The following is a 17,840-nucleotide window of genomic DNA, read 5'->3' as shown; positions in this document are numbered from 1 at the left end:
TATTACCTTGTTATACGTCAATATTTTTCTATTTTGCTTAATAATTTATAAAGTTTACCTTATAGCATGGACTGTTAAGACACCTAAAAAAATCACAAATCATAGTCCTAATCACACAACATGAGCATTTAGGTGGCTCACGATGTCTCTCTTAGCTCAAACTGACCCTGTCAACCTTTCAGTCAGTATCAGCGGGAATATTTACTATTACATGTCTGTAAGTTCCGTCTGAATCCTGTAAAAGAAAAGTCCAGAGCACATCCCAAAAAGTAGAGGCATAAACCCAGATCAGTGATCAGTTCAATCAGTTTTTTTTTGTGGTTTTAGTGAGATAATGTTTTTTTTTTCTTAAATCTGCTCACCTCTCTTCAGTTGTGTTGCACCTCTTTTTTTGAGCACAGTGTTGGCTGTTCTCTTTCTGTTATCTGTTTTATTGTCCTCATTTGTTGGCTTGGCTCCACTCGTGTCAGCACATACCACATTTGACACAAGACCTCAGTCATGAGTCAGGAGGACAATGTAATTAACTTATATATTTATTTTCCTATTTGGACTCAAAGAAAGGTTCAGCCATAGAATACAGAGTCCTCCATCTCCTTTACTACTGCTCATAAACTGTCTACGTTCTAGGACTATTGTAAAAAAATTGTCCATTCTTGTAGACTAAGAGTATGAAATATGACAGGTACAAATTCGGCATGCAGGCCACAGCCTCAATAATCACCCACGTAAACATATTTTAAAGGCAGGATCCAACAGTGTATTATGGCAAACTCATTCTGCAAATGAAACGTGTCAGGGGTATAATTAAAGTGGCACAGAGCCAATCTTACAGTTTGAAATGATTTATCATGTCAAGGGGAGTGCTAAATTACAACTGTCATTTTGTGTTTCTTCATAACTTTTTGATAAGTCTTGTCTTTTGCAATCTAATGTTGCTGTGAGGAGGAGCAGAATCTCACATTATTCAAATGTTTCTTGATGGCCATCCCTCACCTACTGGCTCTCGAAGCAAATACCATCCTATTTGTGTATATATATATATAATCTATTATATGAGGTTCCGATTGGGTCTAAGTGATGAAAATGTGTGTGGCTGTGAAGGGGCTACAGCCTGTCTTTCTGGTTGAATTCAACAAGGAAGTAAGATTAATTACTTCCTTCCTGGGGCTTCAAAAGAGAGTCAATCTTCATTGACGTCATGTTAAAAAGTCCAATGTTGTATCAGAAACACATTTACAGCCTAGTTTTTATCTCCATAGCTACTTTCCACATCCATGACAACTAGGTAGGCATTTTATTTTATTTCTTTAACCACATCAAGTAAAAATATATAAGGCAATACATTTATGTATGTATAATTGTGGGTGTGACATAGCCAACGGCTAACTGCCATAATTATAGCTACTTTGCATTTTGCCCTGTCTTGACTTCTTAGCTGTGAATGGAGACCTTACAGTGTAAAGTCATTCATATTTCATGAATATGAATATGTTTTGTTGTGCTGTTAATTGCACTAACAGACCAATGTGGATGGAGCTTAGCTAAACAGCAGGCATATTATGGTAACAGTGCATCAGCTGGTCTTCCAGGTGGGCTACCCTTCCTGATTGACTAACTATGCCTGGACTTCCCCTGAGACTCAGATGTGATGCCATGGGGACTGCAAGGCTGAGTCATTTCTGATCTCGCCACCAAAATGTGAAATTACTTTTGAAACAGGAGGCTGTGCTACGGCTCTGCCAGGTGCCCCGCACTTCTTCCACCATGGTGCGGCCAAAGCAGCTGGGATCCTGCTGCAACGGAGCCTTGGAGGAAAGCCAGACTGTTGTGATTTAGCATCGGCTTGAGTGTCCGTATCGACTGGACTTCCACAAATCCTTGTTTTAACTCCAATTGCTTGTTTCAAGCGACAACAGAAATGAGGTTGGGATAATGTAGTTGATCAGAAGGCATGTAAGGCTGCGTTAGTTAGCATATAAGGTTAGGTAACTGAACTGAGATGGGTATGTTCCAGACAGCTTTCTGGGATGGGGGGGTTGTCAAGATGTTAGTCTATGCTGGCCGTCCATGTACCCTCCCACCTCGTGTTAGTCAGCATGGCCACTGAGCTCCCAGATCCTATTAATACCCATTTTTTATTTAGTGTTGATTCAATTACAGGATTTTTTTTTCTATATTTGGTTTTACGCACATCTAGGGTAGTGGTAAAATGTCTAGTCGAAACCTTATTGGATAGCTGAATTGATTTAATTAAATCCATCCGATCTAAAGTTGGAATTTATTTTGATATCAATGGGATGATGGGTAAACGGTTCTTTGATACTTTACTGTACTGTACTTTACTGCTCAGACAATTTTGAATAAATAGTATATATTCTACTAGAATGTTAGATAATTTTCAAGCTACTTGACTCATTTGAAGAGCAGAAAGTTTATACGCCTCTTTTACGCAAATCTTGAAACACAATAGTTCACATTGTCATCACTTTTTGTAATATTCATTTGGCTACGCTCTCTGTATAAAAATGCTTGTCAGTCAAGGTAGTTTAAAAGTTGAATTATTAAGCCCATATTCATAAAGGCAGAAATGTTCATCTCTGGAAGCCAGTCTGCAAAGATCAGTGTCAGGGTCTCTTTGAAATCCTCTTCATTTACTCTGTGGCAGCTGAGCACAGATGCAGAACTTCCCAGTATTATCAATGTAATCTTAATGACCTCCAAAGTGGAGTCCCTCCCCCTCCCTCACCAAGCTGCACGTCGGCAGCTTTTGAGGGGGTTAAAGAAAACTCTCAGAGGAAGCCTGCAGTGATGATTGGCCCATAATTGTTCTGCTCAGCACATTGGTTGGTTGGTTGAGACTGCTGGCAGAGCGGTGGGTTGGCAGTCTTACAGCAATCCCGACTATTTGGAGGTTGTGATGTTTGTTGTTGTTGTTCTTGTTTTGGTGGCGCTGAGTTCCCCATTTCCTCCCTCCCACTTTCCTGATAAAAACAAAGTTTACAGATGCCCACTCAGGGAGCCCTATGGTGATAGAGACAGAAAGAAAGGAAAAAAAAGAAAAGAGAGCTGGCTGAATGAAGTGAATCTCGCAGGAGAAAACATTTAAAGAATGCACAAATTGGACAAAATTAGATTCCTTCTAGCATTCCCCTTACCCATGTGATTGATTTCCTTTAATAATCATGCAACCATTTCTGTTTATATTTAGAGGCATATGTGATAAATCTCCCATATCTTTCCTGTGGTTTAATAGGAGATAAAGAGGACCTTTGGACTCAGTGTCGGAGAGTAACAAAGATGGGCTTGGCTAAGATAGGACACTGTGTCTCTCATTATATCTGTACTGTGTGTCTTCTATAGGCTGTGATTTTCTGAATCTAGCTAGCACACTACTGAATATGTCAGGTGCTTGGACATAGAAGCTTGTTGTAATATGTCCTTGTATAGTGCTGGGCTGTATCACTCTTTTTGGGCTGGCTCTGTGTCTTTAAAGAACATTGTCTCTGTTATACTTGCCTCTGTGTTTCGCTCACCCCCTTCCATAGCCTCAGCTGAATCATGTGACTCTCTGGACACAGAGGGTGACCTCCTCCTCACTGCTTCCCATGCAGAGTGGAACTTCAGCGAAACGCTCTCTGAATTACAAATGCACACAATGAAACTCCTCCCTGAGCTCTTACTCAGGTCGTCTTTCAAATCAAATACATTCATTTTTCTGCTGAGTCTTTTAATAACTTCTCCAAGAATCTCCACTTTGCAATGACTAAAACTGCGAGCTCCTGCTGTATGATGGATTGGAATAGTCATGGGAGGAAACCACAACTGAATATTTACACCTATCACTGTCACAAGGCACTGGCAAGTGGACCCAAAAGCATGTACAGAAAGAGTGGCTCTAAGGGGTTTATTGGTAGGACCAGGTCTGCATGGATGAATCGTGCATACAGGTGATCAGAAATGATGCTGAATGACAGGCTTACTGCTGCCAGGGTGGGAAAGGAAATGGTGCCTGTGATCCTGAGACACAGAGAGCATTAATAGATTTGCAGACTGACAGGGAAATATGTGAGAGACAGCTTCAAAATCCTGGTTTTGGTCTGAGTGATACCCGACTGGTGTAAGAAAATGATGAGTGGTGAGAAGAATGATAAACTTCTGAATGAGAGCTGATGAGATTCAGTAGTGCCAGGTAGTTGCCAGGGAGCTGATGTACGACACACACACACAAACACACACACACACACACACACGAATAGACATGTTAAAGACAGGCAGCCATATATGAAAGAAAACGAGAATAAAACAAAATAAACTAAAGCTTGCAGTGATCACAACTATCACACACTTTGTATATCTGTTTCTGTCTGTCACTGTCGCCCCCTGACTTTTTCAGTCCCGCCCTTTGTGCGGCTGATTATTCCTGCTCATGTAACATCTGAAAGGTCAAAGCACCCCCCAACCCTCAGACACACACCTTTTGTTTCTGTTTTTTTTTATGTGGACACAAAGGTCGAACACACAATATCACGCAACATGATAGAAAATATGTTCAGAGATATGTGCATGGTAAATGGTACATTGTATTTACATAAATGCACACTCACATATGTACAGTATATATGACTGAGTCCACATAAACATGATTCAGATTTGGGCACTGTCTATGCTCAGCTTGTGTATTGCAGAGCAGCACATATCTCCGTTTTTACTCTTTTTTTTAATGCAACACCTCATGAAACACAGACCCAGAATGATTTGATCCTCTGTTTAATTCATTAGTTTGTTTGTCCAATTCTTTCAGTACTTCTCATACTTCCCAGAGGATCAACCTCAGTGATGTGCAGCTTTATTAGCGCTTCAGAAAAGTTGCCAGTGAATGTTTAATTTCCCGTGTTGCATTCTATCTCAGCGTTGCATGAAAAGAATGCCTGCTATGTTGAGGTAGTTGCCCAGTCTTTTCATTTGATTAAATTCTCAGTGGTTAATTTAGCCGATAAACCATCCTTGTGATGCAGTCTTTTTAGACTTTTAATCACGTTTACCCATGCAGCCTTCCCTCACCCACACACTCACTCAGTCACACAAACAAACACACAAACAAGCACAAACACTCTTCGTTGCAACTTTTTCAGTGCTGCATAGCGCCTGATATTAGTTGGCAGACAATATTCAGAAGCATCACAGCTCATCTGTCAGAAGGATGATAAAAACAAACATACTTCCAGATGAAAAAAATGAAGCAGAAAAAAGAAAATAATATAAAGATATTGTGTTATATTTTTAATCTGGTGTGCATGACAGGATGTTGTTCTGTTTCAAAGCTGCTAGAAGCCTAGAAGGTAGATTTCATGACTACGGTGGTGGAGGGATGAGCCTCCATATGCAGCGTTAACTTCCCAAACACATAATCCATAAAATCGTGACTCATTTCACAAAAGCAACTGCTTTAAATGCACGGCCTTACGAAACCAACTATGTCATCACGCTTACTGTACATACACGAATGGGTTTTACTCCATTCATTTTTTTTCTTACTAAGTCTTACGTTTAAATGACATACAGCACTCATAGTCACGATTACCACTCCTTCTGTGCATGGAAGTCGCATACTTTTTTTAAGCTGAAAATACATCTGACCAAAATAAGTAAATTTCAGAGTAAAACTAAATATGTTCCCCGAGTTTTAAGGCCTGAACAGAGATGAGAACAGTTAAGTTGATGAAGCTGATCCCCTTCAGGCTGAGCTAAGCTGAGTGCACATGCATCTTCTTTATTGTATCCGTCCAAATCCAGATCTCTGTGCTTATCTAACATCTCAGCTGGTGCTTGTGGGGGTCACGGCAGCCCAGCAGCCCGGTCCTGAGCGCTCTGAATTGCTGCTCTGCTATTGATTCTCCATTATGTCTCAAGTCTGCTGCTGTAATCCAATAGTATCTGGGGACTAAAAACAAAGCAGAGCAAAAAGGAGCCTATTTGTGGTATCCATGTCCTGGTGACAGAAACTGTGGGAGCCTCCTTGACTGAACACCTTCCAGCTCGGAAGTTTGGAGTAAAAAAGAAACTGTGCTCCTGTGTGAGTAAACGTTCCAGTTTTGTCAAATGTTGTAAAGAATCGTAATTTCTTTCTTGTAGGAACGTGGTTTTTAAATCACGCACCTTAGCTTCTTGGACTCTGTTCAAATGTATACAATCTGCATCATTACCTTCCCAGAAGGCTCACATCTCCACTCAGCAGCATATGTTTGTGGACAGGACCCCTTGGCTGGTGAGAGCTGCTATTTGACTTCCACAGGGACTGATATCCTTTGCAATAACTCTGAAACCATGGAGGAGATGCAGCATGAGAGCCAGTGTTTGATCTGCACTCAAGTGTGTTTGCTTGAAGGGTGAAAGAGATTCTTAGAGGGGCGTGGGACTTGTGGGAACACATTTGTTTATGAGCAGAAGGGAGAGGTAACTCAGGAAAGTTTATTTATTTAGCCCCTTTTTAAGAACCAGACTCACAAAATGTTTAACAGGGAAGATAAAAAGAGGTGTTGACCAAGTCTGGAATTTCACAAAGACACACTCCCAGGAGGAATTGAAAAGTGTCTTTCATGAATTTTTGCAGCTGTGAGACCTTTGCATCATTGTGGACAGTTTCTTTGTTTAAATGCAGTTCGTTTGATTGCCAGCTGGATCCAAGATGTCATTTTCCTCATGTCTTTGAAATCCCCCCCTGCTCTTCATTGTGCAGACATGTTACTGCATAGTTTTACAAACTGAAGCATGAGGTGTCAATGACCTTGCTTCATAACGGAGGCACAAAGAAACAAATCTACACACAAGCTCTATACTTGAGCCATTTCACAGTTTTTCATTATATGAAGACTTTCAAGTGCAATTTCCTTCTTATCGATCACTTGGATCATTTTACTCATCTGGTTATCATCTACACCACAATCATCTTCCGTATGGCACCATCTGCCAGAGAAATTGATCCGACACAGATGATGCAGTAAAACCAGTATATTTGCAGTGCACAATGCTCAACACCGACCCTGTCCATCACGGTGCAAGTCTGCAGATGTCTTCAGAATAAAATAAAATAATTTAAAAAAAACAGCAACAACAAAGTTTCTATTAACACCAGACATGAAAAAGAAACAATGAAATTCAATTGAGTTTAGTTAATTTTCATTTGCATAGCAAATTCTCAAGAAAAGTAATCTTCTCAACATGTAATTTTGTACTCAAGCTGTTTATTGCAGTCAATTTCAAAATTCATATCATGTCAAATAATAAAAGAAATAGCCTTGTTAACAAACCCAACAGTTTGCATCATAACTTTACTTCACTGTAATTTCCCCTCCCTGAGCAAGCAGGAGGCGACACTGCAGAGCGGCGCTTCTCTACACAAACAGACCGCATGACAAAATCTGCAGCTGCAGTGTCACAAATAAGAATATACTCTGTATCAGTTCATGATACGGACAACAACATAGTCAGTAAAAACTCATCGGTCTGTGTGAAGTCCTAAACAAAGGTTTTAACACTATAGTTTCTTCAGGCAAGGAAACCTGCAGAGCACAAGTGTAAAAGACAATTTAATAGACGGATCTAATAGTTGACCTTAAGTTGTTTGTTCGAGGCTTTTGAGTAAGCTGGGAGGCCTTCATTTCAAGCATTTTATTTGTCTTACAACTGACAGACAGGGTCATAACAGAATCAAAAATTAGTCTGATTCTGTATGCCATTGTTTGTCAGTTTCTGTCTTACTTTGCTTTGTGCTATGCACTTTTACACTCATCTGTTATGATGTGGTCCTGCAGTCCATGTTTTATAATTTATGAACTTTGTATAGTGTTTAATTGTCTATAAAAACCTAATTTATATTTTAAAAATATTTGAGAATGTATGAGATATGCTTGTATCTGCAGAAGTGCAATACTACTAATAGAGGTTTTTAAAAAAACAGCTCACAATACTGCATTAGTTGCATTAGTTTTAATTTATTTGGCCGGTTGATTAAGGTCTGATATGCGTATTCTGATTGTGTTTAAAAGAAAAACCAATAGCATCAAATCAAATAGCTGTTTGCACTCCCTCCATATGGTTAATTCAAACTACACCCACTAGTTTGTTGCTCTATTTAAACAAGCAACATGGTGTCCCTCTCTGCCAACTGATGCTGAGCAGTCAAGCTTGGTGCCACTCAAAAAATCCCTCTACCATCTCATGATCCATGCATAGGCTTTTATTCTAAGGATCAGGACAGGAGCGTTAAATTGTGGTTTATCTAAACCATTATCTGGATGTTACTATTGTACAGGCCTGTGGGAAGTGGTGAGGTTGAAGTCTATTCACCAGACTATGTGTTATAATCAAAATAATCAATATGTCTTCATCGTAGTGTGAGTCGGCTAACTGAAATATAGTCATCTCCATACATTAAGAACTAGTGACCGGGATTGATGATCTCGATTTTTAGCTTCTCACAGGAATAATGCTCTTTTAAATGTTGGATTAGGTTTTTTGTCTCAAATGCTTAGGTTGTCATTCCTCTAAGGCTTATTTTCACCTGATGGACTGTAAAGATCATTATCCTCGGGGCTTCTGAACTCACAGAACCTCCCACATTGAAGACTTTCTCAGTGCTCTATATTGATGCATTTACAGACGCCTCTCAACAAATAAAAAGTGGGTTGATCAGAGCAGTGCATATGTGATTCATCTGTGCCCAACTGGACAGTGGCTGATCTAGAGCCGATCGACTGAGAATTTTGCTCAAACTCGACTAATATTACAACTTTATAACTAAATATATATGTGGAGAAACGACAGTGCTGTTTAATTCTTGTTAGGTAACTGACATGATGGTTAGATGGTCTCTTTATTCACCCCCAAAAGTTGTATTATTTGCATAGTTGATAGTTATATCTGTGAACAGATGGATTTATTTGTAGGGCAAATAAACGTAATTGTTAAGTGAAAGGTATTGGTGTAACAATCTTCCAGTGTTTCCTCGTGTAATATTCCGGTGTTGCATCGGTGTTGGCACCAGTAAGTCACGGCTGATTACGATAATCCATCCATTCGTCTATTTTCATCAATGTGGCCATCCATGTGTCTGCCTTCTCTTTTGTTGAGAGGTGAACAAGAGCCCTGCTGTTGTTGCCTGCAGCTGCAGGCCTCTCATGGATGGTTCTGGAAACAGTCTGATAGAGTACCGGCCGGGGTGTGTGGGGTCAGGTGAGAGAGAGAGAGTGGGGGGAGAGATCCACACAATTCATTTTGACACCAACACTCAGGCCAGGCCTGAGTGGAGAGCCAGACTGACCCGTCAGCGGGCTCATTAACATTCCTCAGCTTCACAGCGCACAGACTCTCATGTGAAATGATGGTTCAGGTGGATCAGCACCTCATCACAAAGAATTGCCTCTAATGACACAGCCCACGATTGATTACGGGCTTTTATAATGTCTCATCTGTTTTGATTCGAAATTTGAAAGTTCTGGACTAAAGCAGTTTTGCGTAGGTGTAATTATGCTTATGTTTCTTCAGGAAAGACAGAATGCTAAAGATGATAGAAAAGATATAAATGATGTACACTCCCAAGCAGAGACAAACCCTATTGTGCCTCCAGCTTAAATATATTTTGTTTTGTTTATAGCAACAGAAAAGCTGGTGCACAGATAAGGCTCACGTCTGGAGATAAGTGTGGACGGTGTCGGCTGCATTCTTCTAATATCTGAATTAGTGCATGGAAACATCTATTCACTGGAGAGCACCTATCTTTATTTGAAGTCTAATTTTACTAAGGCTTAAACATGTGTGGGAGGAGGAGAACACGGCAGTGGAACTTTTGAAATAAAACAGTTCAGTTGCACACTGGTAAATTTCTTGTCTGTTATCGTGCTCTGGTGGAGTCGGCTGGTCACCGAACTGGAGGACTGGCATCGACTAGAGGACATGGAAAGGATGAAGCAGAAAAACATTGTGCCCTCAAGGTTCGCGGACCTGCAGGTGCATTTATATGCAGGTGGCATGGCGACTGCAGGCCTGCTGGAGCTTGTCAGAGAAAGTCCACATTTTGACCCTTTTTTCTGTTTCCCTTCCTGTGGCCCGATTTTGCACATTGGCTGAGAAGACAGGCATGAGGCGCAGCATCATTAACTCCTGCCACTCTGCCATGTTTTGCCTGAGTAATGAAAGCAACACAAACAAACAAAAACAAAAGGGATAGAGTGGCAGGGAGTGGTGCAGTGAAATACATGTTTGTGACTGACTAAAGACTTGGTTGTGCTCTAAGCCGGGCAGGGGCTTTAGCCCCCGGGGCTTTAGCTCATTCAAACACACTCTGCACCTCTGTGAGGTGCAAGTGTGACGTGCACGTTTGAAAATGTTGTATGCAGTCTGTTATTATTTGCGAGGTGTTGAAGTCACAAGCAGGAGAGTCTTGCTGCTCCAAAACAAGACTAATAAGATGTTGGACAGATATTTCACGGAAACATTTTGTGCGTCATGACTGACTGGCAGAGTTAAATTTTCCCTAAGGTAGTGTTTAACAGGAAAGTAATGCAAATAAAAAGGACCTTCACCTGAAAGGCATGCAGGTCCATCACAGTTAATTAAGTTCTCTTTGCTGGTGGACAAATTCCCTTTTGAACTCAGCTTGTTGCATTTTACTTTTGAAGCTGCTTAGCTTACTGTACTTCAGAGTCTTAGTGGGGGTTTTTTTGCTCTGGGTTTTATTGCATAATAGTCACTCTTTGCACACCCATTCTCTTGCAGAGGGTCCCCTGATGATTGCACAGAGGGATAATAAGGAGCTGTTGCCCTGATCGCTCTTTGTCAGGCACAGCTCATCGGTAATCAAGGTAAGTTCATGCTCTTGGTCCCACTAAAAATTAATTCTGCTTAAAGCTGTGAAGTAAGTCCCAATAATATTTAAGTACATGATGGACAAATTTGTTCTGCCTTCTGTTACTTTGTGTCCCTTTTTAGATGTCAACCGCGACTGAAAATGGGATGGGAGGGCCTCAGACTGCAAGCAGAGAGAAAACATATAAGAAGGTAAAGCAGAACAGAGTTACAATGTTAAGTTTTCTTTTTTCCTGTTCTGGTGAATATAAGCCCTCTCCCACAACATTTATTTTGGATTGCTGGTTTTTAGAGCTAAAAAGCCCAAAAGGACTCTACTTATGAGTCACTTGAGTGCTTAAAATGTCCTTGTGCTGCAGCACATAATGTCCTGACCCTGTTAGGGCCTGCTGCCAGAGATCAGTCAAGTGCTGGTCACACTTGTTTTCTTTACTGTTTCTTTTTTTTTCAGTTGTAGACGTCACTGCCTATGGTACCATTTCTTCAGGTGTAACAGTAACGCTCTCTGTAGTACAGTAGCTACCTTTGTTTAGGTTGAGCTGCTTAGCTTACTGTACTCCAGAGTCTTCAGAGTGGGTTTTTTTTTTAAAGTCAGAGGTGAATTTTGGTGGCTGCCCAGGTAAAGGGAATATTAGCAGGTTTGCTGCCCTGCATGTGAGAACTATTTCAGAGTTTGTTGTCATTCTGCATGCCTGTTATAACATAGGACACAAAAAAACTATAATTCTGCATGCATTATTCAGAATTAAAAAAAAAAAAATTGGGAAGAGTAGCAGAAAATAGTCAGGTCACTCTCCCGTGTTTTATATCAAATCTTGGTCTGCAACTGTGGTAGGAGTGACAGAGTGTTACAGCAGCTCCAAGGTAATGTGATTATTTTTCTCCTCTATTTTCCCATCAAGACTACGTCATCTGCCTTGAAAGGAGCCATTCAGCTCGGTATTGGCTACACAGTGGGCAACCTCACCTCCAAGCCTGACAGAGATGTACTTATGCAAGACTTCTATGTTGTGGAAAGCGTCTTCCTGCCCAGGTTAGTGCCGCACATTGTTAAACCGCTCACATATAACTCTTACTTTGGTACATTATATCTTCAGTACATGGTGGGACATCGTCCTTATGGCCTTATGGCAGAAGCAAATGATTAACATATGAGTTTGTGTTGTGAATGTTTGGTCACTGTCTTTAGAGAGACAGCCTGACGTTTATATAAGCTGAGAGTTAATTTACTGAATGAGTTTATGAATCAGGAAGCTGCTTCATAAAAACAGATTATGGGTAGGTGGTAACAAGAGTGGCAACAGTTACTGATTATGCAAAGTCAAGGACTGGACACTATAAAAAGCTCTACCTTGTTGTCTGTCTCTTGTGCTGAAAATATATATATATATATATATATATATATATAAACATGCAAACAAACCCAAACAATCTATTTTAAAATCATGCACATAGGAAACTGCAGCTGCGGGACTTCTAGCGCAAAGAAATGATGCCATTTGTGCAGATTGCCTCCCTCATCGTTTATCAAGAAAGTGAATTTTGCTAGTGTAAGTCAAGATGCAGGGATATAACTGTTCGAGTGGATTATCCCACCAAGAACTGTGAAATCAGCTTAGTGTGTAGCTCTTATTGCCGCAGCACACAGCGCGTGTGTGTGTGTGTGTGTGTGTGTGTGTGTGTGTGTGTGTGTGTGTGTGTGTGTGTGTGTGTGTGTGTGTGTGTGTGTGTGTGTGTGTATGTGGCTGCTCTCTCTTCTATCGTCACTGTTACGTCACGCTCTTAAAGAAAATGTTTGATAAATCTGCAGCAGATGCTGGAATTCTTTGAAAGCGGCCCTCATGTATCCTCACATATGGTAACACACAGCTCATCCGCTATCACACACTGTTTATATTCACAGAATTCATTGGGATCAGTGATTTCAAGAGAAGTTCGAGCAGACTGTCATTACCGCCAGCTGTAGTGGTCCAGAACACCTAGATTGATTTGATTTTAAACTGTTTTAAGAGATGCTGCTTTTCATTTTTGTGTAGCTGACCTGTTTATTTAGGTACAGGTGTTTCAGCCATGTAGTAACCACATATGACAGCGTTTCTTTGGCATAGTTCAGTTCCATCTTTTTGTCCTCCACAACTGTACCTATTGCTTTCAAGAGAAAGTTTCATGTATTTGTAGTTTTATAAAAGTGAGCTTTTACATACATATGAGATACCAATTCAGCTGGGAGAAACTGGAGGAAGTTTCTGGAGACACCCAGGCCTGATAAGCTAATATGTAATTCGGTGATGATCATACATCCACTATTTTACAAAATATCTTTAGCAGTCTAACTTATTATATCCAAAAAAGCATTTCTTTCCAGCCAACATTTGTTTGTGGAGATCATCTGACAAATAAATGAGCTGAAAATGGGGCCCGTATGAGATGGTCCATAGGTTCTTGTTGACTCCATGTGATGTAGTTGCAGTGGTTTTGTTTAGGTGCTTGCACACTGAATGAGCATGGACCCAAAATAAGTATCATATTCTAGTCCCACTTTGGCCAACAAAGGAAGAGCTGATATTAAACCAGCAGCCATGCTCATACATTTTTCAACCTATTTATATGTCAGATTATTATTATTAGTATTATTGTTTTTACTTTACTTTTTACTTAATGAAACTTTTCTAGTATTGTGTTTGTTTTTAAATAAATTAAACTAATCTTTGAATATGTAATTTGCAATTGAGGTAGGTAGTTCTGGGTAGTTCAGATTTGTGGAGGAAATACTTTATCATTTGGTATCTTCTGGATTTTTGGATTCTTGCTATGAATTATATTATGTTCTTTATGTTATTTGAAAAATAGGACAAGATTTATAATAATAATCATAATTAAAGATATTGGTGACAGTCGACCTACAGGAGTTCATGCTTCGCTTTGTTGGCAAAAGCATCCTTCACCTACGGCCTTTCTTAACTCTATGGCTTCAGGAACAGAATTAGATTCCTATCAGGAAGTACTTGGTGGTTTACCTGCGCAATGCAGAACCAGGATATGCAAACTAAGTATGGTTTATGCAAACCTAATGTTGGCACACACGCTGACCTTTCACAGCCCTGCTTCTTAGCAACAGGCAAACATCACTCTTGTTTTTGTAATGGCTCCACAGTGATGAGTGCTGAAAACCCCGCTTCATCTTATTATGACTCTCAAGTACAAAATATAAGTTTAAGTATAAGTTTCAATACATTTTTTTACATGGCCTTCAGTGCCATCCACAGTGATGATGAAGCTGAATCAAAGCTGAGGTTGTCTCTAGAGACAGCTTTTTTGTGAAAATTTTAAAAAACAAAAATCAAGGCTGTGTGGCTGAAAAAAAAGAGAATTGCACAAGACACAATAAACAAAATAGAATCAGTAGGGAGGGGAATTGAATTTAGTCTAAATAGTATCTGACATAATCACTTTGTTGTTCTTCCCTGCTTTTCTGAAGAGTTTATGTTCTCTTTCCCTGAAAACGAAGAAACCTTCCCTCTCATTCTGCTGACAGACCATCCTCAGAGAGCAGCTGAGTGATGGAGACGATGCTCAGCTGCCTCTCACTCTGCCATCTTCCCTCTCCCCCCATTTTACTGTGGATCTCTGTAGGTTTCTCTGCAGCCATCTGTCCCAACAGTCTTTTGAGTGGCTGGACATGCCACTGACCACTTTGACTTGCATATGTTTGGCCTTTTGTTTCTCAGTGCACCTAATCCTAACAACCATCACACCTTTTTCCACAGGCACACAAACACAGATGGCTTCCTGATTACGCTGACGAATTAAACATTTCCTTGTGCTGCGTGTTGTTAAACGGTTACCGTGACAGAAAAATACTGGCACCCTCATGTTGAACAAAGCAGTCAAATTTCATCTGAGAATAATTACATGTATCATGTTTCACTGCGACTGTTGCCTCTCTCTCTTTATTGTACCCGCAGGAAGAAACACCACAGCAGCCTCGTTCAACCCTAACATCATCCAAGTAACCAGATTTACGGGAGCCCCGCACACTTAAACCTTTATTAACCTACTTCTACATCCAGCATCAACAAAGCTGAATTCAGTTAGTTTATTTGATAAAAGATTCGACAGCAGACTCACCCTGACCTTAAACCAGTGTTGTGTTGTGATAACTAGGTTAGTTGCAAAACTTTCTCAAAGCCCGTGAAAGAGCGTCTCACAGTCCAGTCGACACTAAAAAATGTAGGTTATTGTGTGTGTTTTAACTTTTAGCTGGTTCATTTTTCCCCCTCTGGCTAAAGGCTCATGTGTTGCTGAGTATTGTTTAGATGCAATAATCAGAGTCATCTTCAGTCTCCAGGCAATGAACACAACACTGGGCTGTTTGTCACCATGATGCTGCAGACTCTGAGTTCCCATAGACGGCTTTTCTGAAGCCTGTTCTTAAATGAACGAAGCGATGAAGCACCTAGCTGACTTGTTAGTGTTCTTGCTGCCCCGGTGCTGCTTGCTCCTTTGCTGAGTCAACCTCTCTGGGCTATGACACACAAGTTTGACTAGTATAATGTTTTATTTCTACTTTTTATGACCCTCAGTTATAGTTTGTATTAGAACCATGCAATCTAATGTAGCATTGTTTTTTCATGACACTTACCAGTGAAGGGAGCAACCTGACCCCGGCTCATCACTATCCTGACTTCCGCTTCAAGACTTACGCCCCGCTGGCCTTCCGCTACTTCAGAGATCTGTTTGGGATCAAACCTGATGACTACCTGGTAAGATGAAAAAGGGTTGTCATTTGCTCCACCTGCATGTGTGTTCAAACCAATTATCCAGCCATCAAGTTCAGTTTTGTATGTTCACATTCAGCTGTGGTTGTGGGGGAGGAGGAAGTGTCGAGGTGAAACCAATTTAATTACGCTTACAATTCCTTTGTATTGTCATAAATGGAAAATTAAATTAACCTGTCTTCTCAGGCTCCACATGTCGAGCGAAAAACCTTTTTGCTGCTGTAACTTAATATTCACTGGACTGCTCTGATATTTCTGCTGTCATTCTGACAAACTTCATTAAACCTTTAGCAGAAAGCACATGAAAGTCTCTCTGAAAATGAGAGAAATGCTGTGTGTTAAAACAGGCACTATTTCTACTGACTTGTCACTTAAATCGGATTTTGTTCTTTGGTGTCTGGTGTCCATGCACAATGACCCAATGGTTGCCTGTTTGTTCAATGATTTCCTCTTAACTTGATATTTGTATTTTAAATTGAGTAGTGGGTGGGTAATTTCATGTGTAGGTGGACGAAGTTGAAACCAAACATTAAGTGGCGATACTGCAGCTGATAATTGACTATGCTTTCATCGTGAACTTGGTTATCAGCACAGTGCTGAATAAAACCAGGAGATGATTCTGAGCAGAAAAAAGCAGCATTTTGAAAGCCATGTAAATTCCTTTGCCTGTTTGTTGTTTGTGCATTTGTCTTTTTATTCGTGAAAATGCTCAAATTGAAGCCTCAAATGCCTATTGTTGCTCAAAGCTTTTTCAAAAAGTTCTTTCATGCACTGTATTTGTGCTTTTTATGCCATTATTACTAATTAAATGCTGCCAAACAGTTAGTTCTCCCAAAGTCGTCACTACTATAGTTCAGTGCTGCTTTAAAGTTTCCGAATTATTAAATAATAAAGATTTCCAGGGCTTAGTTAAACACAAAGAAAAATTGTGTACTTGATCAAAAGTATTTCATCTTCTGCCTCAACTTCATAGTGCAGCATAAACTAAACCAGTGTGGATACATTTTGGCCCATATTTCTGAACAAAACAGCTTTAACTGGTTAAGACCGTCATCAAATGAATTTAATTTCTGTAACTAAAGTCAGGACCTCTTCTTGGTCATTCTGAGACATTAACTTGCTGATAGAGATAGAGCCAATTCCCTCTTCCAATTTTCCTAAAGATATGTCCTCCCAATACTGATTTAGGTTAATTCCAGTTGTCTTTTTTTAGAACTATAATCAGCTGAAAACACAACTAATGAAAGGCTGCAGGCTGTGTGGCTCTACTGGCTTTGTTTTAACCTCTTAAGCTTTGTTACTACATTGACTGTACTCAGCAGAGTGATTTAAAAGTGTTTAAAAAGGTTTGATTTAATTATTTGTCTCAGATCTTCTGGGTGTTATTCCTTCCAGTTATTTATGGCAAGGCAAGGCAAGGCAAGTTTATTTGTATAGCACAATTCAACACAAGGTAATTCAAAGTGCTTTACATCAACATTAAAAGCGGCAAGACACAATTAAAACATAAATAACAAATAAAACTAGAAAATTTCTGGAAATTTTGATATGGGCATGCCCTACTGCCCATTCGTCCCCTCTCGCTGCTTTGGTTTAGGGCTGTAGTGGTTGTGTTCGGGGCGGTTCTATGTCAGTTTGAGGTGTTTACGGTTGTATTGCATTCATTCCTGTGCTCCCAATAGCTATTAATGGGGCGCGCTTTTTGCCGTCTAGCGTCCCCACTGTAACGCTTTTGACTGAGAAAAGTAATGCCCATCGAGGCAACATGGAGATGCATCTAACGGTGTATGCCATGCATGGGTGCACGTTCCGGTTCAGACTACGTTAACGGATAGGGTTTTTTTCCACCATGGTAAAAAAAAGCCATCCAAATGAATGGGGCCATTTGGCATGGATTTTACATTAAAGCTTCCTTAAGACACAGCTTCATGAAATTTGAATATGTTGAAGATCACAGCTTGCCGAGTCGGGGAACATTTGTATCATGTCTCTACGATAATCTGTTGCCTAGCAACAAGCATCCAAAGTCAAACGGAAATTAAAAAAAAAAAGAAAGGTCAATATCGCAAAAACTTTAAAAGTTGGCATAATGAGGTTCTAGGTTCCGTTAGTGCCAATCAGGCCGAGTGTTTGAAAGTTTGAACGATGTCTCTACGATAAAGTCCGGCCGAGCAATAAGCGTCTGAATTTTCGCCT

The 17,840-nt window shown here is 40.2% G+C and overlaps 2 protein-coding genes across 2 annotated transcripts in view; both read left to right on the top strand.

Annotated features, from left to right (window-relative positions):
* The window catches only part of cenph (centromere protein H), a 62,328-nt gene extending 52,750 nt beyond the window's left edge, over positions 1-9,578 (top strand). The window contains exon 10 of the mRNA XM_061729052.1: positions 9,569-9,578. Within this exon, the coding sequence (XP_061585036.1) occupies positions 9,569-9,572 (4 nt within the window). The 3' untranslated portion in view covers positions 9,573-9,578. The remainder of the gene's footprint in view (positions 1-9,568) is intronic.
* The window catches only part of pip5k1bb (phosphatidylinositol-4-phosphate 5-kinase, type I, beta b), a 59,555-nt gene that overhangs the window by 3,050 nt on the left and 38,665 nt on the right, over positions 1-17,840 (top strand). Inside the window, exons 2-5 of the mRNA XM_061729049.1 lie at positions 10,777-10,862; positions 10,990-11,058; positions 11,769-11,899; positions 15,512-15,629. Of these exons, the coding sequence (XP_061585033.1) occupies positions 10,990-11,058; positions 11,769-11,899; positions 15,512-15,629 (318 nt within the window). The 5' untranslated portion in view covers positions 10,777-10,862. The remainder of the gene's footprint in view (positions 1-10,776; positions 10,863-10,989; positions 11,059-11,768; positions 11,900-15,511; positions 15,630-17,840) is intronic.

Source organism: Cololabis saira, chromosome 9, assembly GCF_033807715.1.
Source record: "Cololabis saira isolate AMF1-May2022 chromosome 9, fColSai1.1, whole genome shotgun sequence".
NCBI classification, from domain to species: Eukaryota; Metazoa; Chordata; class Actinopteri; order Beloniformes; family Belonidae; genus Cololabis; species Cololabis saira.
Note: the sequence above shows the minus strand (reverse complement) of the source record. Positions and strands in the feature narration are given on the sequence as shown.